This window comes from Girardinichthys multiradiatus, chromosome 21 (genome assembly GCF_021462225.1).
Source record: "Girardinichthys multiradiatus isolate DD_20200921_A chromosome 21, DD_fGirMul_XY1, whole genome shotgun sequence".
NCBI classification, from domain to species: Eukaryota; Metazoa; Chordata; class Actinopteri; order Cyprinodontiformes; family Goodeidae; genus Girardinichthys; species Girardinichthys multiradiatus.
The window spans coordinates 37,399,642-37,424,588 of record NC_061813.1 but is presented as its reverse complement, the minus strand read 5'-3'; the positions used below and the strand labels follow the sequence as shown (position 1 = coordinate 37,424,588).

Below are 24,947 nucleotides of genomic sequence, written 5' to 3'. Positions count from 1 at the left end.
AATGGCTGATCTAAAACACAACGCCGTTAAAGTCTGAATTTTATTTAAGGAATTTCCAGGTTTGGATAAGCATGGAAAACGAAAATGAAACGGGGAAAAAACTTTTCTATTTCCAGACTTTAATACCCCAGTTTCTAAATCTGCTCGTCTTACTTTCTGTCTCTTTCTAGCTTCATTCTTCCTTCTTTCTTTGACATTCCTTCTTTCCATCCTTATTTGCTTCCTTGTGTTTTCCTCACTTCCTTCTTTCATACATTGCTTCATACTCTCCTTCCTTCCTCCCTTTCTGTCTTGTGTACTTCTGTCCTACAATTCATCCTTTCTCCATTTCTTGCCTCCATCATCCATCCATCCATCCATCCTTCCTTCCATCCATTATTTGTCCTTTCTTCCTTCATTCTGTTTTTCACTCCTTTTCTGCCTTGTTTTTCCTCATTTTTTTCTTTGCTACATTGCTTCATTCCTTCCTTGTGTCCCTCTGTCCTGTCTCTTGTGGTGTTACTCTATTCCTTTTTTGTCTCCTTCCATCCATCCTTCTTTGGTTCTTTCTTCCTAGTATCCTTCCATCTTTCCTTGTCCATTTACCTTCTGGTCTGTTTTTCCAGGTTCTATATAGCATAAATAGCATTAAGTAAGTAAGTAAAATTTTATTTATATGCCACCTCTCAAGACACAGATCACAAAGTGCTTCACGACACTAAAACAAGTTACAATTAGAATAATATATTTATATATGTAAAATAAAAAAAGATAAGATAAAATCAAAAATAAACTAACAAGCCTAAAAAGATGAGTTTTTAGCTGTTTTTTAAAAGATACCAACGAATCCGCAGTCCTTATATACAAGGGAATAGAGTTCCAGAGTCGGGGAGCTACTGTTGCAAAAGCTCTATCACCCTTAGTTTTCAGCCTTGTGTGATGTACAGCCAGTAGGACTTTATCGCATGACCGCAGAGACCTGGGGGGGAATGTACGGATACAAGAGTTCACTGATATAAATTGGGGCTTGACCTCTTTAAGTCAGGACCAGAATCTTAAACTGAGCTCTGAAATTAATGGGGAGCCAGTGCAGCTGGATGAGTAACGGTGTGGAGTGGGAATACTTAGAAGATTTTGTCAGAAGTCTAGCAGCAGCATTCTGAACAACCTGGAGACGTTCCAGGGAGTTTTTGCTAAGACAGGTAAATAAAGCATTACAGTAATCCAAACGTGAGGAAATAAATGCATGGATAGTAATCTCAAGTTCAGAACGTGACACAATGGGACTTAACTTAGCAAGGTTACGTAAATGATAAAAACAAGAGTGAACCAGAGATTTGATGTGGGTATCTAAGGAGAAAGCAGAGTCAAAGGTTACACCAAGGTTCCTGATGGAAGATTTAGCAAATTTGACAAGAGGACCAAGAGCTTCCATTATCCTGGGTATAAATCTATCAGGGGCACAAACAAGGACTGCAGTTTTTTCATCATTAAGTTGGAGAAAGTTATCAGCCATCCAACTTTTGATAGATTCAAAACATACAATCAGCAACTGTAACTTAAAAACATGTTCAGGCTTAAAGGAAATATACAGGTGAATGTCGTCGGTATAACAGTGATAAGAAATGCCCTCAAAAGTGCTCAGGATATGCTGTAAAGGAAGCAAATACAATAAAAATAACAAGGGCCCTAGGACAGAACCTTGGGGGACACCACATGAAAGGGAGGGTGGAGAGGACCTGTACCTAGAGGCAGCCACACAGAAGCATCGTTCAGATAGATATGAAGTGAACCACTCTAAAGCAGAACCAGATACACCCACCCAATGTTTCAGCCTATCAAGCAAGATTTGATGGTCAACAGTATCGAAGGTAGAAGTAAGGTCCAACATCAGCACAACAGAACACTCTCCTGCATCACTACGCAACAAGATATCGCTAGAAACTCTAACAAGAACTGTTTCTGTGGAATGAAACCTATGAAAACCAGACTGATATTTGTCAAGGATATTGTGTTTGTCCATGAAGGCTATCAGCTGCATAGATACAACCTTTTCCAGAATCTTAGATAAAAAGGGGAATTTTGAAATTGGTCTATAACTGTTGAAAATAGAAGGGTCAAGCTTGGGTTTCTTTAAAAGTAGGTGAATGACAGCGTTCTTAAAAGAAGTGGGTACTTGACCAGAGGCCAGTGAGGTGTTAAGTATCGAAAGCACACAAGGACTGATATGGCGGAAAACATTTTTGAACAATAAATAAACAATAAAAAGCATAAATACTTCAGAAATATCTGCCACAAATTCATAGTAAAATGTACAGTAAAATTTGGGGGTAAAGGCCTGAAAACAAAGCCAATTTGAGTCTGCGAAAGTCCTTAGATTGGGACAAAATTATGAAGTGAAAGGAAAGACAATACATGGTTTAATAGTACAAATCTGAAAATTAGGGCGTTCATTTGTAATGACCATCCTGTAGTCTGAGCCCTGAATAAAATCCAGTGCATGTCTCTACCAGTTTTGAACATCTGGAGGAGGAGACTTTTGGCCTGTTCTCTTATGCAAAATATCTCAAGCTCAGTCAGATTAAATGGAGAGATCCTAAACATCATTTTTATGCATCGGCAAAGGTACTTACTTGGATTTAGGTCTGGACTTTGACTGTGCCATTCAATCAGTATGCTTTGATCCAAGTCGTTCCTTTGTACCTCTAGCTATATGTTTAGGGTTGTTATCCTGCTGGAAAGTGAACCTTCACCCCAGACTGGAGTCTTTTGCAGTCTCTAATGGGTTTTCAAGGCAATAATTTAGCTCCATTCATCTTAACATCAACCCTGACCAGCTTCCATGTGGCTGCTGAAGAAAGGCGTCCTCACACCATGATGCTGCCACTATCATGTTTACTCAAAGTCAGAAGTGTGGCATGCATTTGTCTTCAGCCCCTAAATAAAGTCCAGTATAAGCACTGCCTATAGAAGCTACCTGTTTGGTGAACAGAGTCCACATTCGTGTAATTTAATGTCATTTAACTTTGGAGGAGCTGCAGAGACCCACAGCTCAGTTATGAGATATTTTGACAGGACAGAGATTAGTTGTGGACAACATAAATATGGCCTTTATCTAAGATAGGCGTGAAGGAAGCCACTGTAGATAGAAAGCCACAAGAAGTCCTGTTTCCAAGCAGCCATGCAGTGGACACGGCAAACATGTGAACGAATGTTCTTTGCTCAGATGGGACCAGAACATTTTCTGTGAACTGTTTTTTTGGCCGTTACCAGGAACCACTATGTGGAGAAAAACTGCACCTCACCCTGAACACATTGTACTTCTATTGAAACTGTTGATATTTGATTCACTGCTGCTTTAGAAAAAAAAAAAGAGCTCCAAAATGATGTCTTTGCTGGGATTTCTTCTGAAACACTTCGTTTTAGAGCAGATTAGCAAAAATCAGAGACCATATGCAACACTGTTTATATTCATTAATCAGTGAGTACAGATCAGTGACAATTGTACTTTAACAAAATATGGTGGTGGCTGCATCATGCTGTGGGGAAGCTGGTTTGTGGAAAAAACGGCTTCCCTTGAATCCAGGCTAACCTGTAAAAGACCTTAGAGATTCACCTTTCAGCAGGACAACAACCCTACAAATGCAGCCAGAGATTCAAAGGAAGGATTTAGATCAAAGCATGTGTGTTAAAATGGCCTAGTCAAAGTCCAGATTTAAATAAATCTGAGAATCTATGGAAAGACATGAAAAGTAGCGTTCACGGATGATCTTCATCCAATCTGACAGAGTTTGAGATGAGGAAAAATGGCCCTACCTTTTTATCTAAGATATGCAGAGCTGTTAATGACACACCGTGTAAAGGCTTCCACAGAGTGAGCGGCGGGACACTGCGCCCGCTGTCCGCAGATGTTTTTGAAGTCCTGAAGTTGAGCGTACCGATTTCCTACCGACATTTCCCACACTTTCTGCCATGGCCATCATTGGACGAGGAGGAAGAGCTAATTTCACTGGTAGCTTTGGCTAAACATAAAGAATACAGGGTGGCATATAAGGCCATTAAACCAGGGTAATACACCTGTCAGTATGGCGCAGAGTAGCAGTGACATTGTGCGTACTTGTAACTAGTTGCTCGGAGAAGTGTGTCACATATAAAACAGTTCGATATGGAGACTTTTTCCTGCCCAGCAGTTTATTCTGTGACACAAAGTATGGGTACGCGGCCGTACTTGAGGCGGACTCAATGTGGACGTCTACTGGACATGTCCGCCTCGAGTCCGACTCTATGGGAGCCTGTAGACTGGTAGCTGCTGCGAAGGTGGTTCAACCAAATGTTAATTCAGAAACAAACGCCACATTTTCAGATTTCTATTTATAAAATATTGTGAAAAAGATGCATTTTTCTCCTTTTCCTTCACAATTACATGAAGGAAGGAGTAATGGGAAGGAAAACCTTTGCAGACACTGTAAGAGGAGGAAAATGATGGAGATGAAAACAAGAGGATAATTATCAGGCCGTCAGTCCTCCCAAGTGCTTTCGTCCCTCTGCACCTGCTGCCGTGTCAAACTCCTCAAAGCGTTGGACGGCGACAAATTTATGGACAGACCGGGACATCATTAGCCGATGCAGAAACGAGCAGCGAGAGACCGGCGATGAGGATTTCCAACCGCAGTTAATGATGCGTGTAGGTGAGGGCAGGGGTCGGTGTTGCTTGTAGCCGATGCCACAGAGAGGAGAGCCTTGGACACATCAGCAACGGCATATATTAACTCAGGACACTTCTACTCCACACGCCACCCACTGGAGCACCTTTCTGGCTCGATCAAGCTAGAATGAGGATGTGTCAGAGGTCAGCGAGTGTAAAGAGAAAAGAAAAGAAGCAGGATGATGGAAGAGAAGTGAAATCACTGCAAATAATAAATTAAAAATGATAGGAAAGGCAGACAGAAAAGTGAAAACAAAGAGATGAAATTTTCCCTTTCGCTTCAATCTGCTGTCTGTTTTCCACACAGGCCTCTTTTAAAATGTATAAAAGCAGCACCTGACACGAGCTGAAAGTGATTCCTGTCACATTCATGCCTTCAGGAGCAGCAAAGTCTTTTCTGAACTAAAAGGGAGCACCTAATCTGCATACTGGGCTGTGATTGGCCACTTTATTTCCCAGTAGTGTCTCCAGGCCTCATCCTTTCTTACCCAGACAGTGGCGCTTATTACAAGCTGTTTACCTCATTTTAGGTTGGGCCATGTTTAAGTCGAGCTAATTTACCTCCACCAAGCCTTCCACATTTATTGACATCCTAATAAAGATGTGTAAAAAGACTTAAAGTGAATGTATTATTTATCATCTCACACTGAAAATATAGAAAAATCCAGCTTTTATTTTAAGTACTCTTATTTGTTGTGGGAGAAATCTTAAATATGTTTTTGAAATGGCTGCACATGTTGAATCCCAGATGTCAATTTTTGCATAAATCTCAATATTGTTTAGGTGTAATATTTGTTGGGTTGTTATATTTCAAGTGCAATGCATACAAAGGCTGCATGGCAGGAATATGTGTGGCCTTTTGGATGGTCTCTCACTGCTTTCGATGCCCAAATTGGATGTAAATTTGTAGTGACTGTGATGCTACAGATGCTACTTAACGTCAATGAACTATAGGAAAAGGTGGCATCTTGTGGTCTCCATAAGAACCGTTTATTTATTAGGTTTTTTACTCATCCTTATCAGGGATGCTTATAATTGTGGAGGTTGATGTTGCTAAGGCAAGTCCATAAAACAGCCCACGAAAGACAAATACATGAACTTAAACAGTCACATCAAATGTACACATACTTATTGTGGCTCCAAACCACCTGTACCAGGACTGCTGTAGCTAACGTTAGCTCTGGTGTCTGTGATCGCAGGTGAAGGCGGTACTTTGTACGTACTTTGCGTCATCTTTTACTCCCACATACTGTGCTAGACTATGTCCATCAGTGTTACCTGTTCACCAGAAATTAGGGAACTGAGAATTGATTCCATTTTTTCTTTTTTTTTTCTTTTTATATTATTTTATACAATTTAAAACTTTAAAGTGCTAGCCCTAAGTATTACATTAGATTCAATAAAACAATATTAATTTAGTCTTCTAAAAAGTATGTCCACATACTGTAGTTTATGTGCGCTGAATACATGGTTGGGGCTCCTTTTGTATGAATGAGGTGACGAATCTGTGGCTCTGCTGAGGTGTTAAAGAAGCCCAGGTTGCTTTAATAGCAGCACTCAGCTTTTCTACATTGTTGGATCTGGTAACCTGTTACACGTCTGTGTGTGAAGGCCCCTGAAGCTGAGACTTCAGCTGTAGTCCACGCATGGAAATCTCTCCCAAATTTCTCAAATGGGCAAACATGTTATCATTGTTGCTTGTCTTTTTTTTTTTCCACTGCATTTGTTTCCTTCCACTAAACTTTCCATTAATGTGTTTGCATACATCACTCTGTAAGCAGTCAGCTCCTTTAGCAATGACATTTTGGGCCAGGAGATTGTCTGCTGAACATCTGTCAAGACCGCAGTGTTCCCCATGATTGTGTAGGCTATAACATCACCTTTCTCTATTTGAGATTTTTTTATTTTTTTATTAGTCTGATTGACTTAAGATGCACGCCTTCATTTACAGATCCTCCTGGAGAATACTTGCAGGACAAGCTGTGTTTCTGTTGGGCCACTGTTTCTGTAATATGTTCGCAGTGAAGTCCTTGTGTCATCATAGAAGTATTCAGTATTGGAGACTCTTGTTTGACAGAAAGCAAATACTCGAACAGATGAACACGTCTGAGAAGGGTTAGAGATGGGAACCAGAGAGGGGGGGATAAAGAGGCAGCATATGCTAATGAAAGCATGTGCAGCGGATGGCGAGAGCTGCGGCGCTGCATCCCCGAGAGCCCTCGGCGGATCTGCGGAAAGGTCATCAGAGCGGATTGGGACGGGGGAGGCCTCCCAGGCTGGATAGACTTCCTCTCTTCCCGCCTCTGTCTCTCTGTCGTTTGGACGGCTTCTGTGCGGAGGTGGTGGTGAGCCGATAATCGCAGCGGTAAAGCCACCTTATTCCCTCGTCTCAGTCTCTAATGAAGTCCGTGCTATTAAAGCTCTTTAATTCCTCCATTCCTCTTCTTTCCTCATCACTCTCCCCATCCAAGTTTCCAACCTCTCCAAAGCCCAGCAGTTCCCTCCTCCATCCTCGGCAATCATAATTGAATAACTGTGGCTAAATGAGGAGAAAGTCTCCTGAATGAGAGCAGAACGGTTACAGTCGGCCCCTCAGTGCATCAATTTGGGGTCTGATTGAAAAGAGAAAGTGGAGTGGAGGTGTGTGCTTGTGTGTGGTGGGGGGGGGGGTTCATGTGGCGACTACATGTCACCTTGCCGATAACGCCCTGCCTGCTTTCATATGCAAATCAGAGCAAAGACAATGACATTTTATAGAAAATGGGGCTTGGAGCGGGCTCTTGAGTTGCTTATTACTATCACTTACAGCTTTCTTTTTACATTTTTAAACAAAACTAACACAAAAGCAAATTACTTACTTCACTTATTTACTCCATGATGCAAATTGCCATCATGCGTGTGATCTTCACCTCACTGTAAAACATATCAGGTCTGTTCTCTTCACGCTGAAGAGCGCATGAAGGCGGCTGTTCAGTCATGTTGAAAATAAAGCGAGCTAAAGATGAAATATTATATAAAAACATGGGAGAGGCTGCAGTCAGCATGATGCTTGTTTACTGTCTGCAGGTACCAGAAGCTGTGGAAGAGCTATGTGAAACTACGCCACCTGCTGGCCAACAGCCCAAAGGTCAAGCAGATCGACAAGCAGAAGCTCACACAGAGAGAGGTGGGTGGAAAGAAAACCAGAATGGGAAATGTCTTTAAACCTACCATTTGCTTTTAGTTTTGTCCAGATGTGCAAACATACCTGAAAATATTTGTTTCCAGAATCTAGCACCTCCTCCTGTTTTCTAGAGGATAAAAAGTAGAATTTCTAAATAGAAGAAATTATTGCTATTATGTGTTTTCCAGGAAGGTACCCCGTTAGTGATAAAGTAGTAAAAAGTACCCTGTATTATCCAAGAAAGGTGCCTCTAATTTCCAACAAACCACAGGAAAGTAGCTTAAGAGTTCAAATAAAGTGTCCCGTAGGTTTAATCAAAGTATCAGAGTAATCTTTAAGTTCAGAGGAAGTTCTGTGTAATTTTTAGATAAGCACTGTAAAAGTAACCTACAAGTGAAAAGTGGCCTGTAACCGTGATTTACTCTATAAATCATGGAAGGTCTCCTGTAAGTTCAGAGCCCATTACTTTAGTGATAGTTACTAAAAGCTCTGGCTACGCAACCGAGACGGGGATCTTTCCAGGAGAATCCTAGGAGAGTATGCCGTAAGTTATCTGAAAGTTACCTGTAACCTCTTAGAAAAGTAACCAACCAGTAATACCAAAGAAAACATGTAAGGTCTGACAAAAGAGTAACCTGTGGGGACACAGTTGAAAGCTGCTTGTAATTTCCAGAAAAGTAACTTATAGGTTTCCTCAAAGTATCTAAGAGTAACCTGTAGACTATGGAGAAGTAACTTGAAGTAGTAAAGTATTATGTATTGCGACCAACTGTTATTATTTCTGTGTTATGAAAATTTGAAAAACTACCGGCCTGATATTAGTAGTACTTCTGAAACAAGTAAAACAACAAAAATAACTTTTGATTTGGGTTTAAATACTTAGATTTTATTTTTACTGGTTTTAATAACTTTGACCAATCATCAATATATATTCTATTCTTTATTTCTTCAGTCAAATAATAGGTAACTAAATGTTTCTAAATTCTCAGGTTGCTATAACTTTATGTTCACTTAATGTTGTGAATGGACCTCAAAAGCACAAATCGTTCCCTGCAGAAGTTGGACGGCATCATCTGTGAACCTATTGTTTTAAGTCAGGCAAGAAAAATGTGAAGCCCCTCCTTCTTTTCACTGCATAATTGAGATGAATTTACAGCTCTGAATAAAACTGCAGGAACTGCTCTCCTGAGCCGGGTGTGAAGGTCAGGCCACCGCTGGGGAGCGTGGATGGAAAAGCTTTAGATTTGGTGAAGTAATGACCATGTAGCCACAGGGAATCCCACAGTTGCAGCGCTGCGTGTGTGGCCCTGAACGAGCACAGAACAAGCTCTTTTCTGCACTCCCTCATCCCTCCAGAAACTTCCGAACGTGCTGCAGATCCGGACTCCTCCTCCAGATCGTTTGATTCACTCTGAACCAATAATGAGCAAGAACTCTGAGCTCACTTGGTTTGTTTCCCAGGTAGCTCTGCATCGCTCTCCCAGCTAAGAGGCTCTGACAATCCCACTGTCAACCTGCGCCGTAGCAATTAGTGAAGCCAAACACATGCACACTCACACTCTGGGTCCATCACACTCCACCAGACGCATTAGCCGTGTCAGAGTGTCTTTACTGCAGTGGCCCCGTGGCTTTGCTGCTTATTTAATGCCTGAGGGAACACAACTTGTCCTCTACTAGACTAGATCTTCTGATGGGCATTTTCTACTGTCAGGATGCACCTTGTCGAAGGTTTTCACACCAGCTGTGTGATGAGGAGCAGCCCTCACACCAAAGCTGCAGGCATCAACATTAAGAATACAGTTTTTTTTTTTTTTTCCTTTTCTGGAGATTATTTCATTGTTCATGCACCTAAATAAATGGACTTAACCATAAGATTAAACGCAGAGGTATTCTGCTGCAATATCTGAAAGGATCTCATTTAAATAAGTATTCAGCTCTTAGAAAGACTGTATTCAGCCTGGAGTTTTCACTATCTGCTCAGCCAATGCGGATTTGGGGATTCACTCAGATTTTTCTATGCAGATTTGAATAAATTCAGTTAGTCTGCATGAGGAGAATCTCTGAGAAGCTTCCCGTTACTCATTCTGCAGATTTTTCAGGAACCTCGCATCCTTTTATAACTTGTAGAAGAAAATAGAAGAACTATTGATGAACTTTGAACATGCAGTTTTCAGAAAAAGTCTCGGTTTATCCCTTCTCCCCCAAATAGGTTAAGGTTTTGTTAACGTTTGTCTTTTCGTCTGTTTACAAAATATTTTAGTTATGAACAAATCTGGATGACATTTTAGGACAACGTGCGTCTTAGGACAAGGAACAGATGATTAGATTTTGGTGCTGATGAAGAGCACCATCTGGATCCAGGATTTATTGAGTTGAATTCTTACATGATTCGCCACCATCAGCAGCTGACATGCAGTAGTTCAGATGTTCTACCTGCTCTCAATGAACCAGTGTTGTTTCAACACATAACACGAATAAAACATTTGAAAGTGCACATTTATTTTTATGCACTAGTGTCCTTTTATTTTTATTTATTTTTCCAAAAGTGAGCTTACAGGAAATGGTGTGGAGAGAGGGGGAAGAAATGCAGCAAATAGGGGCCGGTACTCGAACCTCTGACATCCACGTCAAGGACTAAGCCCTCCGTACACGGGCTGCTCGCTTTACTCCTGCACCTCCACCGCGACCTGAAATTACATATTTAGGTCCTCGTTTCAATAGCAGGCTTTCAGATACAACTTGTTCTAATTTCTTTAGTTTTTATAGTTAATCCATAAAAACACCAAATATCACAGTTTAACTGGCATAAAAACAGATTCCTTTCAGAGGGTAATTTGCTGAAACCTTGGCATGAAGATGAAAATGAACTGAACAGGGTTTCTACGCAGTTTTAAAAAGAATTTCATTATATGATTTTACAAATCTGAATGAGTATTGAACAAAGAAAATCGAGTTTGCAAAAATGTTTGAATTTAGATAATAAAATAATGAATAATGATGAAATTACAAATTTGATAAAAGTTAAAAGCTTTTTGACACAACTTATAATCAGACATTTTTTATCCTTAATTTCGCCTGTCCAAAATGTTTATTTTTTTTGCAACTCTCTTTACCTTTTTCAGTTATGAGTAACAGAACCCAAAGCTAAATTCACACCTAATAAAAATATTAATATTACTTCTCTGTGTTGGAAAGTATTTTCTTTAGCGACCCGCTGCTACGCTAGATTGAGTCTTCTGGCTGCGGATCGCTCACGCTTCGTCTGTTATTTGACGAGAATACGATAAAGCCCAATAAATTAACCTGCAGAAGCAGAAAGCAAGCAGCACATGCAACAGATGTGCACTCGTCTTTCTCCAGCCATTGATTTTCAGGAAGCGTGTTTGGTGTTTGACCTCAGCCTGATCCAAAATATAAACAGTCCTCTCAGCAGAAGGAGATGATGGTAAAAGTCAAATGTGCCATGACTTTGACCAGCAGAAACGGAGCGCCTGTACTTCTCTGGTTAATTATTTACTTTTCTTGTTTCCCTCAGTTGTCTGACCCTGCTGAAGGCCCTGCATAATAAACTGTTTACATACTATTCACGCTTCTCTGTGATGACTGCTTTCCATATACAGTGGCTGGCTGGCCGTCCACAGGAGGGTTTGCCGTGTGTGTTTGTGCATGCTTGTGCTGCCGTGCGTGGGCGAGTGCATTTCTTTTTGATGCACAGTTCAAAGTGGGAAGGCATTATTTATTCATGCCTTTGTTGTTCTTATTTCCTCTGTGAGTCAAAAATTCCTGGCATTCCATTTTAGGCAGATCACGGCTAACTCAGACCAAGTCGATGGTGTCTCTGCTGAATGAAACGCGTGCGTGAGGAGGTGCAGTCTGTCAATACGTCCTCCATCTTGGTTGTTATTTTCAGGACCTGCTTATATCTGACTCAGACCCCAGTTATATACTCAGTCTTCTGATGTAGGGATGGATCCATTTCCAAGATGGACAAACGAGTGAAAAACAAGACAGTGACATATAGACATGGGGAAATGGAATATTAAGTTTGAATAAGGTGAAAGGCAACATTATGTTATCACAAAAAACTATTATGGACATTAATCACCCCATTTTGTGTGGGAAACTTTAAAACTTATCTTTCACTGAACATTTTAGAAAAACTCGTACATGGGATGAATGAGACATTTCTGTCTGGTCTTAGAGTTGTTCGTCGCCTTTGACACAGCGGAAGCACAGCTTTGCAAACGTTTAGGTCTTTTCTATCTGGCAGAACAGTGAACCGTTTTACAGATGACATCCAGATCTATTTTTAGTATATCAACATTTTGCTTTAGCTTGCTTATAACGTTGCATTTAGCAAGTCAACATCAGCGTTAGACTGCTAATTTTAGTGGTAATATGTTAACATTTTGCTTTAGCCTACATTGCTATCAGCCCTTGTGCCATGAGATACATTTTCAGTCTGCTGTGTAGCAGATGAATATTCTAGTGAACATTTTAAACACCTCTACAAAATGGCTGACATATTAATGTAGTGACGTTTATAGTGGACAAATAGAACATGACTCCTATTTTTAGCCTTTAATGCCTCTTGTGCTTCCATTGGCTTTATTTTAAACACTGGTCAGATATATAAAATCGAATTCAGTTAAATCTTCGTTGAGCCGTTTGCCGCAGTGTAACCAGTCAAGCTAAAATTGGTCCTGTTAAAAAACCTATTTGTGCTTCATTACAATTTGTTTGTGCTCATTTGGAAACTATTTGTTGGTGCGAAAGTAAGAGGGAAATCTTGCTTCATGAAATAAAACATTTTTCCTGCCGTGTTTGTTTGTCAAACCATGTAAGGTTGCAGTATGTTGCATGCGCCAGCCTACTGTCGGGGAAACTGGGGTAAAACGAGAGAAGCCTCTAAGGCGACAGGAGTTGGTTTCTGCGGACGGGGAGTCATCTCTGGAGGCTGCGTTGCAGCCAATCAATAATTGACTGGCCTGGTTGTTTGGCAGGAAGCTCTTCAGAAGATCCGGCAGAAGAACACAATGCGCCGTGAGGTGACGGTGGAGCTCAGCAGCCAGGGCTTCTGGAAAACCGGCATTCGCTCTGACGTCTGTCAGGTAATATGTGCACAAACGACTCACACATACTGCCACATGTAACACATTAAAAAAGGGACAAACTCAGATCTCCATGGAATTCACCTTTTGAAATAAATGATGAGTGAATCAAAGACATTAGAAATCCAGCAGAACAGCACCTTTTAAATCATCCTTTAATCAAGACATAAAACTTGCGGTAATGTCTAAGAATAAAGACCTCTAAGCTCTAAAGCTGTAACCAGGGTTTGAATCGCTTTTCTGTTCTTAAAATAATATAAATCATAAAGTGATTTAAAAAAAGGCCTTTTATTAAGGCTGAATTCTCTGATGACTCAGAACTTTTTTTTAGTGACACACAAAGGCGTTTGGGATTTAATGAACTATTTTAGTTTCTCTTTTTATTTTTGTCAGAAACGTCAGATAGCAGCCATTTTTAGTTTCCAACTTGTTGTTTTTTTTTTTAATTAGTTCCTTTTTGAAGATTGAACATAAACAACTGAACGCCTGGCAGATATTTAAGATGAACAATGAAACTGATTTAAAAGGTGCATCCTCAAAGCATTGGTTTATATTTTGAACACTTGTGTACCCAGATTATTGCTGCATTTGTTAGTTTTGACATTATTTCCCAAAGAGGTTTGTCTTTCAGTTGAGATGCTCGGGATGTTCAGTAACTTGTGAGATAATCCGGACCCATTGGGACTTTTCTACATCGTGTCACATTGCAACCACGACTCTTAAAGTATTACATTGTGATTCTTATTTGATAGCTCAACACAAAGTTCTGCATAATTGTGAAGTGACAGGAAAATGGTACATGGTTTTGAAAATTGATATTGACCCCTGAGTCAATACTTTGTAGAACCACCTTTCAACTGCAGTTACAGCTTCAAGTCTTTTGGGGGTATGTTGCTACAAACCTTTTGACGTCTAGTGACTGAACTTTTTTCACCCTTCTTCTTTGGAAAAGAGCTGAAGCTCAAAGCAGATTGAGGATCAGATTGGTTTTGGCACCAATTCTCAGGACTAATTTTGACATACAGGTCCTTCTCAAAATATTAGCATATTGTGATAAAGTTCATTATTTTCCATAATGTCATGATGAAAATTGAACATTCATATATTTTAGATTCATTGCACTCTAACTGAAATATTTCAGGTCTTTTATTGTCTTAATACGGATGATTTTGGCATACAGCTCATGAAAACCCAAAATTCCTATCTCACAAAATTAGCATATTTCATCCGACCAATAAAAGAAAAGTGTTTTTAATACAAAAAACGTCAACCTTCAAATAATCATGTACAGTTATGCACTTAATACTTGGTCGGGAATCCTTTTGCAGAAATGACTGCTTCAATGCGGCGTGGCATGGAGGCAATCAGCCTGTGGCACTGCTGAGGTCTTATGGAGGCCCAGGATGCTTCGATAGCGGCCTTTAGCTCATCCAGAGTGTTGGGTCTTGAGTCTCTCAATGTTCTCTTCACAATATCCCACAGATTCTCTATGGGGTTCAGGTCAGGAGAGTTGGCAGGCCAATTGAGCACAGTGATACCATGGTCAGTAAACCATTTACCAGTGGTTTTGGCACTGTGAGCAGGTGCCAGGTCGTACTGAAAAATGAAATCTTCATCTCCATAAAGCTTTTCAGCAGATGGAAGCATGAAGTGCTCCAAAATCTCCTGATAGCTAGCTGCATTGACCCTGCCCTTGATAAAACACAGTGGACCAACACCAGCAGCTGACACGGCACCCCAGACCATCACTGACTGTGGGTACTTGACACTGGACCTCTGGCATTTTGGCATTTCCTTCTCCCCAGTCTTCCTCCAGACTCTGGCACCTTGATTTCCGAATGACATGCAGAATTTGCTTTCATCCGAAAAAAGTACTTTGGACCACTGAGCAACAGTCCAGTGCTGCTTCTCTGTAGCCCAGGTCAGGCGCTTCTGCCGCAGTTTCTGGTTCAAAAGTGGCTTGACCTGGGGAATGCGGCACCTGTAGCCCATTTCCAGCACACGCCTGTGCACGGTGGCTCTGGATGTTTCTACTCCACACTCAGTCCACTGCTTCCGCAGGTCCCCCAAGGTCTGGAATCGGCCCTTCTCCACAATCTTCCTCAGGGTCCGGTCACCTCTTCTCGTTGTGCAGCGTTTTCTGCCACACTTTTTCCTTCCCACAGACTTCCCACTGAGGTGCCTTGATACAGCACTCTGAGAACAGCCTATTCGTTCAGAAATTTCTTTCTGTGTCTTACCCTCTTGCTTGAGGGTGTCAATAGTGGCCTTCTGGACAGCAGTCAGGTCGGCAGTCTTACCCATGATTGGGGTTTTGAGTGATGAACCAGGCTGGGAGTTTTAAAGGCCTCAGGAATCTTTTGCAGGTGTTTAGAGTTAACTCGTTGATTCAGATGATTAGGTTCATAGCTCGTTTAGAGACCCTTTTAATGATATGCTAATTTTGTGAGATAGGAATTTTGGGTTTTCATGAGCTGTATGCCAAAATCATCCGTATTAAGACAATAAAAGACCTGAAATATTTCAGTTAGTGTGCAATAAATCTAAAATATATGAATGTTAAATTTTCATCATGACATTATGGAAAATAATGAACTTTATCACAATATGCAAATATTTTGAGAAGGACCTGTAGGTGTTCCTCCAGGATTGCCCTATACCCAGCATAGCCACAGGATGATGCTGCCACCACCATGTTTCATAGTGGTGATGGTGTGTTCAGGTTGATTTGCAGTGTTAGTTGTAACTGGTAACAAGCTGCAACAAGCAGTATTTTGGACTTGGGCCAGAAGTTCCAACTTTGTTCTCATCTGATTGGACCTCCATTTTAACAGGTGTCCCCTACATGACTTGTGGGAAACTGCAAACTTTCTGTGGCTTTCTTTTTGTGGAGTGTTCGACTAATAGTTTTCCAACCTGAGCTGTGGATCTCTGCAGCTCCTCCAGGGTTACTACGGGCCTCTTGGCTGCTTCTCTGATTAATGCTTTGGCCCTGTCAGTTTAGGTGGACAGCCATACTCCTTCCATTTTCAAAGTGACGGATTAAATATTTCATAACCTAACCCTGCTTTAAACTTCTCCACCAGTTTCTCTCTGACCAGTCTGCTCTGTTCCTTGATCTTCATGATGCTGGTTGGTCTCTGTTTTCTAAGAAACCTCTAAGGCCTTCAGGGAACTGATGGATTTATTTTGAGATTAAATTTGACACAGATGGACTCTTTATACTAAAGGCACTCTGTTGCAGTGTGTTGTATTTACGGGTATCAGACTAATGGGGGTTCAAAACAAATGCAGACCACACTTCACATGAAGGAACATGGTGGTGGCAGCATTATGCTGTGGGGACAGGAAGACTGGTCAGAGATGAGGGATGTGATTACTTTTGCAAGCTACTGTTTGTCCCAATAAAGGTGATTTAAAACAAAACCCAATGATTCAGATCTAAATATCAATCATTTTACGTACAAAAATCATGCATGTCAGACTGTTTTTGTGTGTAAATTTAACTGTCTGCTCATTTTTCCATGAATGCTGCTTTGATTCTTTTCCTGCTTCTAATTTAACCTCCAATCGTACAGAGTCGCTGATCTGCCTCCACTAATAAAAAGGCGACTGATGGAAATGAAAACTGAAAGTCAAAGTAAAACAAAAAATACTCTGCGATCATCCTTCCCGAACATCCTCGTATCTGCAGCTCCACTGAGGCAGGCGCTGTCAGAAACTTTGTCTCTGATCTCTCGTCTATCGTCGCGCCACGTCTCCATTCGAGTGTCAGAATCTGTATGAGCAAAGTGGACCCCTGCAGAGCTGCAGCACTTGCACCGTTCTCCACGTAGCAACTCCAGTCTGACAGTTTATTTACATACAGCCTCAGCACCTCGTGCGGTTTTCACCAAAAACAAAAGCGAAACAGGATGGGATTTTATTTTTACCTGCATCTTTATCGTTATTGCAGGGAGATATTTCAGGTCATGTTCAGTTACATATACAGGTCCTTCTCAAAATATTAGCATATTGTGATAAAGTTCATTATTTTCCATAATGTCATGATGAAAATTGAACATTCATATATTTTAGATTCATTGCACACTAACTGAAATATTTCAGCTCTTTTATTGTCTTAATACGGATGATTTTGGCATTCAGCTCATGAAAACCCAAAATTCCTATCTCACAAAATTAGCATATTTCATCCGACCAATAAAAGAAAAGTGTTTTTAATTCAAAAAACGTCAACCTTCAAATAATCATGTACAGTTATGCACTCAATACTTGGTCGGGAATCCTTTTGCAGAAATGACTGCTTCAATGCGGCGTGGCATGGAGGCAATCAGCCTGTGGCACTGCTGAGGTCTTATGGAGGCCCAGGATGCTTCGATAGCGGCCTTTAGCTCATCCAGAGTGTTGGGTCTTGAGTCTCTCAACGTTCTCTTCACAATATCCCACAGATTCTCTATGGGGTTCAGGTCAGGAGAGTTGGCAGGCCAATTGAGCACAGTGATACCATGGTCAGTAAACCATTTACCAGTGGTTTTGGCACTGTGAGCAGGAGCCAGGTCTTGCTGAAAAATGAAATCTTCATCTCCATAAAGCTTTTCAGCAGATGGAAGCATGAAGTGCTCCAAAATCTCCTGATAGCTAGCTGCATTGACCCTGCCCTTGATAAAACACAGTGGACCAACACCAGCAGCTGACACGGCACCCCAGACCATCACTGACTGTGGGTACTTGACACTGGACTTCTGGCATTTTGGCATTTCCTTCTCCCCAGTCTTCCTCCAGACTCTGGCACCTTGATTTCCGAATGACATGCAGAATTTGCTTTCATCTGAAAAAAGTACTTTGGACCACTGAGCAACAGTCCAGTGCTGCTTCTCTGTAGCCCAGGTCAGGAGCTTCTGCCGCTGTTTCTGGTTCAAAAGTGGCTTGACCTGGGGAATGCGGTACCTGTAGCCCATTTCCTGCTCACGCCTGTGCATGGTGGCTCTGGATGTTTCTACTCCAGACTCAGTCCACTGCTTCCGCAGGTCCCCCAAGGTCTGGAATCGGCCCTTCTCCACAATCTTCCTCAGGGTCCGGTCACCTCTTCTCATTGTGCAGCGTTTTCTGCCACACTTTTTCCTTCCCACAGACTTCCCACTGAGGTGCCTTGATACAGCACTCTGGGAACAGCCTATTTGTTCAGAAATGTCTTTCTGTGTCTTACCCTCTTACTTGAGGGTGTCAATAGTGGCCTTCTGGACAGCAGTCAGGTCGGCAGTCTTACCCATGATTGGGGTTTTGAGTGATGAACCAGGCTGGGAGTTTTAAAGGCCTCAGGAATCTTTTGCAGGTGTTTAGAGTTAACTCGTTGATTCAGATGATTAGGTTCATAGCTCGTTTAGAGACCCTTTTAATGATATGCTAATTTTGTGAGATAGAAATTTTGGGTTTTCATGAGCTGTATGCCAAAATCATCCGTATTAAGACAATAAAAGACCTGAAATATTTCAGTTAGTGTGCAATGAATCTAAAATATATGAATGTTAAATTTTCATCATGACGTTATGGAAAATAATGAACTTTATCACAATATGCTAATATTTTGAGAAGGACCAGTATGCCTGTAATGTAGCAGACCCTAGTGACAGCTGAACCATAAACTCCTGACAGAAGCATCCACAGCTGCATGCGTTTCAGTGCAACGAAACGGACCAGCACCCAGTAGCTACTTTGCTATACTTTAGTTTATCACCCATTCTGCTAATTCTGGCCTCTCGCTCAGGAGTTAATTAGCATCGGCTCTGCACTTCTTCTTCTTGTTCTTCCTCCCAGTAACATCCCTGTATCGCTGTCTGTGGCGAAGATGGCCCACAGCTGATCCTCCTGCTCACTTTCGGTGGGGAATGAAAGAAAGTTGTAGCCTCACAAGCCAGACCCCTCTACCAGCGAGGTCCGCCATAGAAGAATCCGATCCATAATTGCTGTCCAATTATATTTGCTTCAAGCTGTACTGCCACGACTAATTGCTTCATGAATAATTTCAGTTCGAGCGCGGCACTGCACTCTGAGCACTGCGTGACACAGGCAAGAGATGGCCGCCAAACGTGACCCCTAATTTCATCATTTTGAAAGCCGCTGGGTCTTTTCATGAGCAGCTCTCAACTATGCCAAGGTTTTTTATTTTTATTTTTTAGGCCTGACAGGGTTTATTTTTGTTTATCTTTGATTTATTTCAGTAATTTTCTTCCTTTTTTGATTCATCTCACAGTATTTCTCTGGCTTTATCACATGAAGTGTGAAGGCCATCAACTGTCCATTACACATTTTAGAAATACCGGCTTTTATTTTCCCTCCTGCAGCAGTGAATAGGCTAGTTTGTAAGGAATGGCCGCCTTAGTCATGTTGAATAAAGAAATTTATTAAATATTCAGAAAAAGCAACAGGTATGACCGTGAAATGATTAAAGAGAAATTCAGTGTACAAATCAGTTATTCTCCAAGGAAATCCAGCCATCTTTTAATTCTGGATTTTAAAAAGTTCTTCCATCTTAGTTGTCTTACTTGTATTTAGAGTAAGTTTAGGGAAAAATTAAGAAAAAAGAACCGTTGATTTTGGATGAGATCAGCTTTGTTTTGTCCCGTATAAAGATGGAAATGAGGGCTACGGAGTAAATACAGCTATAGTAAAAAGCTCAAAATATGGTGAATGTATAATATAAAAAAAAAAAAACAGGATCTCCTGTAATTGGGTTTGGTTTTAAAACAAAGAAGCTGGAACAAAATGCTCTCTTCTTGCACAAATACATGAGAGCAGAGGTCCACTGATCTGCAACTTTTAGCTGAATCCATGTTCCAACATACCTGAGTCAAATGGCTAAATTACCTCCTCAGGATGTCATCAAGTCCTGCAAACGTCTGGTACTGAGCCATTTATTTGATTCAAGTGTGTTGGAACATGGATACACCTGAAAGTTGGAGAAAGAAAAGCAAGAAATATGCAATATCTTAGGAAAGTACGTCGCAAAGGAAAATATTTGGGATCACGTTATTACAGCCTCGATTTTGCCAGTACTTGATAACAGTGATTTTGATGCATTATTTTTGGCACAATTAGGCACTATTAGTTATTTTTTAAACTTATTTATACCATTACATTGTGCTGGGTAATAAAACTAATCAGTATTTTTTTAGGGAAACAAAGAATGTCTATTTGTTGTTTCCCTAAATGTCCAATATGATAAAAGTAGGCATTAAAATTCAATAAGACAGACATGTGGCCTAACAGGCAGTGGGGCCACTGTTATTTAAGCATTTTTACAAGATGGACGAGAGATTTAATACAGTCGTGTGAACTTGTGCGGAAAATAAGTATTTAATACGCTGCTGATTTTTGCAAATTTTCCCACCTACAAATAAGGTGATTCTGATTTTTTATTTTTTGGTTGTTTTTTTGTTTTTTTTCAAAAACATCCAGAAAATCAAATTGTATGAGATTAAAATGATTAATTTGCATTTTATTGCACGAAAAAGTATTTGATTACCTACCAACCAACGAGACTTCTGAATCATACAGACCTGTTAGTATGCCCCCCTAACCTAGGACCTTCTTGTTGCAAGGCAACAGTGCTACCAACTGCACCACCATGCATGCAATTTGTGTTTAAAATGAGCAATCCATTTATAATCAAAAACAAAAAGTTTGCAAAGTGTATGCCGCAGTTGGGTCCCAGAGCGCCTGGAAGGATAGACGTTTGTCCATATATTCAGGTATTCTAGAGCAGTTTAAGCTTTTCCACTTGTTACTTCCTGGTTTTTAGTTCCTGTATTTGAACTGGTTTTCTTCGGTCCCTGTATGAAGTTTAAATTCACACATGTACGTACTGTTACTTTTATCCTGTATTTTGTTTCCTCTAAACTTTATATATTTATACTAAATGAATGCATGAAACCTTTGCGAACACAATCTGACCAGTTAGGATGATTCTCATTTTTCTGGTTCAAATCTTTTAAAATAGAAACAGGTGAAGTTTGATCATAAAAGGACCTAATCTGTGCTTTTAGTATTTGAACTACAGGATAATTGTTTCTGGTCTGGTTGGATGGTGACCAGAATATCTAAACATGATTGGTGAAGGTAAATCAGAGCTTTCCTGCCTTGTTAATTACTGGCGTCTCAGCTCTTATAAGCCTTCACCGCCTCGCCTTTCTGTGGACACACACACACTCATCCTCAGTCAGTCATCAGAACAGGTCAGGAGCCGCACACACGGCCGCGGCCCAACTTTGTTTAATTGGCTGCTTAACAAGGCCTGGGGACCGTGTCACTGCGGCCCCTGTGATGGCCCCGGGGCCGCGTGGCATCGCCGCTCGTCCCCACCCGGCTCCAGGGTCACCCCCCACCCCCTTTCAGCAGCACTAATTAAAACACGCGCCGCTCCCTCGCCTCCTGTGTGGTGGCGCCGGGGTTAATGTGTGTACACTCGATGAGCCTCCCGGTAATGATTCCATAAGATCGCCTCTCGGAGTCATTCCTCTTCCCTCCATAGCTCCTCCACCTCCATTACTTTTCCACCACTTTGTTGAAACTTTTTGCTATGTGAGGGTCAGGAAGGGCTGTCAGTGTTTGCTCAAAGCGAAGCGTGTCAGGCTGTCAGGGAGGGCTTCTGTCCTGTCCAAGTGTGAATTTCCCTCCTTGTCCTCTTCTCTCTCACACTCCAGCAATTGGCTTTTTGATTATTTCATCTCTCTGTTGCAGAGCCCCTCTTAATAAATAATGGCCGGCTGATTGATTTCTCCCCTCACTCGCTCCCTTCATTCTTCTTTGATACAAGACACGATCTCACCTTTTTATTTTTTCTTTCCCAATCCTCTGTCATCCATCAGCACGCCATGATGCTCCCGGTTCTCACCCATCATATCCGATACCACCAGTGCCTGATGCACCTGGACAAGCTCATCGGCTACATCTTCAAGGAACGCTGCCTCCTGCAGGTGAGCCACAACTCTCACAGTCCTCAGCTGCATTATTTAAAGGCTGCCATAGCTGATAACTAACATGATAAATAAGGTTTGGTAAATCCACGCAGGGGAGAAGCGTATAGAAAAAAATCTTGTGCTGGAGCTTATTATGAGGAGGAATCCATTGAGGCAGCGTTCCCCTCATTACTGCAGCCGATCCACCTCTGCAGGGATTATTCAGGAGGAAACGGGCTCAGGAGTCAGCTGGGCGACCACACACACACACACACACACACACACACAGTGACTGGCCTGAGTTTGTTTCCCAGCTCTCTGACTTGCAGTGACAGTAGTCAGGAGGACAACAACAAGCCCTCCTCCGTTATGCCAGCTCTCCCCTGTCAGGTCTGCAGCCTCGAAGCTGTGTGCAAACCACCCCACCTCACCTCTCCTCACCTCTCCTCTCCTCTCCTCTCCTCGGCTGCCTGCAGAAATATTGAAGAGCTGTCATAAGCTGATACATTAGAAATCGATGTGTTGTAGCCTGTACATAGTTAAAAAGGGGGAAGGATGCAATAGGATTTGCTTAAGGCTCTCCGTGCTCACTTTTTCGACCGTGTCTGCCTGCATCGATCATCGATTGGCTTCTTTGTCATTTGGATAATGACAACCTGTCTTATATGAGTGCTAAAAAAGAAACGCCGGTGCCCTCTTTATAAATAAATCCGTCCTCCTTTGGTTCTCATTCAGTCTGACAAAGAGCCAAACAGAATCTAAGTGGAAAAAAAAGCCAATCATTTTATATCTCTGCAGCTCAGGTACGGGCCTCTCTGCGATGGGAGCTGCCACTTCCTATCACAGTTCTACCCACATAACTCCTGCCCAGTTTTTTGATTTTGTTTGCGTGTGTGTTGGCTTGTCAAAAATTCACCCACTGCTGTTGCTTACCGTAGGAGCTGGTCTAGTCACAGACTGTTTATTATTAATAATAAAGTGAATGGTTAGGTTTTACAACAATATCCCAACCTTGGAGCATCTCACAGATCTGTTCAGTCATCATCTGAACATGGAGAGAGTATGGATCAGCCACAAAACTACCAAGACGTCCCCCAAAACTGACAGGCCGGCAAGGGGAGCATTACTCAGAGAAGCAGCCAAAAGGCCCATGGTTACTCAGGAGGAGCTGCAGAGATCCACAGGTCATGTCGATCTGTTGACATGACAACCATTACTCCCAAATCTAGCCTTTATGGAAGAGTGGCATCAAGATGCCATAAGAAGTTCTATTTGCAACATGCCATGAAGGGGAAAAAGGTGCTCTGGTCAGATGATATGTATCTTAATGTAAATTACTGTATGGTGATGAACCCTTACTACACTTAACTCTGAACACATCATGCCTACAGTAAGAAATGTTTTCAGCATTATGTCGTGGGGATGGTTTTCTTCTGCTGAGACAGGTAGCCTTGTTCACCTTCTAGGAAAACAACAAATGAATGCGTTAGAATGGTCCAGTCAAAGTCCAGACCTAAATCTAATTGTTAATCTCTACATGTGCAAAGCTGATAGACATACCCCAGAAAACTTGGAGCCATAAATGGGGGGATTAATACATCTGCTTGCCACAGTTTTCAGCATTTTATTTGTAGACGGTTTGAAAAGCATCCTTTAGCAGTAGGCTTGTGGCCAGTCTGATCCTGAAACAAGATGGCTGCTGTGACTAGCATAAATGACTGAGTTATAACAGCAGATCTGGAGGACCACGTGTTGCCTACAAGACCTAACCTCCATACCTGTTAGTGTTTCAACACGTGGTGCAGAAAACAATGTTGCAGTGACCATTGTTCATTTGTGTGGCTGATGTGCCAGGTTAAGGTTAAGCGCTTTAACACTCGAGGCAATAACTAAACAAAAACATGAAAAAGACTCACATTAAAGCACGTAAAGCTAGAGTTCAGGCTGTTGACCTCGTCTTGTGTTCAGCTGTGTGCTTTGTGCTCATGCAAAGCTATGCACAGTTAATCTGGAGAATGTGTTTCTCTCCTGATGCAAGTTTATTTGCATATGAACCAAAAAGAGCTGGCAACATTCGTTGCTCCTTAAAAGAAGGACTCTGCATGTGTCTTGTCCCTGGAGGGCTGCCCTCTGGTCCGACTCTGCCTGGTCACTTTGTTTCCCAAGTAAACTCATAGCTGTGGTCCTCTGGGTACTGAGGGGATTGAAAGAGTGATTTCACAATAAAGTTTCCAAATTTCAAAATAAAACGTTCTGTTTACCTAGCACAAATGATTTTCATGACATGAAAACAGACCCACCGTCTTTCCACCCAAATAGATTTAGAGCGGCAGCGGTTCTCGCTCCCAAACGAGTCAGGTTTCACATCCTCCGTCACTTCTCATTTGGCTCCACTCTGATGGGCCGACCGTGTTTAATGAGATGGATGTTTTTCAGTGACAGTCTACTCATTAAACATGAGGGAATCTAGTACCACTCTTTGATTGCATTACAAATGAATTGTGCTTTGATAGGAGGCCTTGTGTGCTTAGAATTAATCTATCTTCTGTGGTCTGTAATGTGCTGGTGGAAACTTTTCAAGCAGCTGCCAAATTCTTCCTGAAATCCTGATAAAATATGAAAATGTTACCTTTAAGTTCTGTAATTCAGTCATTAGAAGGTGCTGTGCTGATAAATAAATAAATGTCACTGCTTCTCGGTGTGGGTTAGGTATTTAAATATTTTTTATTGTCAAATATGGACACAGTCTTGTTCAAAAATATCTAAACATCAACATTGACTGTTTTCAAGTGATTCTACTGATATATAATCAATCCAGGCACTGGCTATGCCTGCTTATCCTACGTTATTCATAGAAAAAATCAACCCAAATCTCCAGTCAGTTCTATACTAAGTTTTAGAACATAATACAATTAAATTATTTCAGAAATTTAAAAACCTGCTTTGTTTACCACTGAAAATACTGTAAAAAAAAAAAAGTCATGTGTTTTGATTTATTTTTCTTGAAGCATACTAAAAACGTACCAAACTGTGAC

At 41.3% G+C, this 24,947-nt stretch overlaps 1 protein-coding gene across 5 annotated transcripts in view; it reads left to right on the top strand.

The window, feature by feature from the left end:
• The window catches only part of drosha (drosha ribonuclease III), a 158,681-nt gene that overhangs the window by 25,243 nt on the left and 108,491 nt on the right, over positions 1 to 24,947 (top strand). For all 5 annotated transcript variants that reach the window (XM_047349539.1, XM_047349538.1, XM_047349537.1 and 2 more), the window contains 3 exons: positions 7,751 to 7,850; positions 12,851 to 12,958; positions 21,823 to 21,930. In XM_047349539.1, the coding sequence (XP_047205495.1) occupies positions 7,751 to 7,850; positions 12,851 to 12,958; positions 21,823 to 21,930 (316 nt within the window). The remainder of the gene's footprint in view (positions 1 to 7,750; positions 7,851 to 12,850; positions 12,959 to 21,822; positions 21,931 to 24,947) is intronic.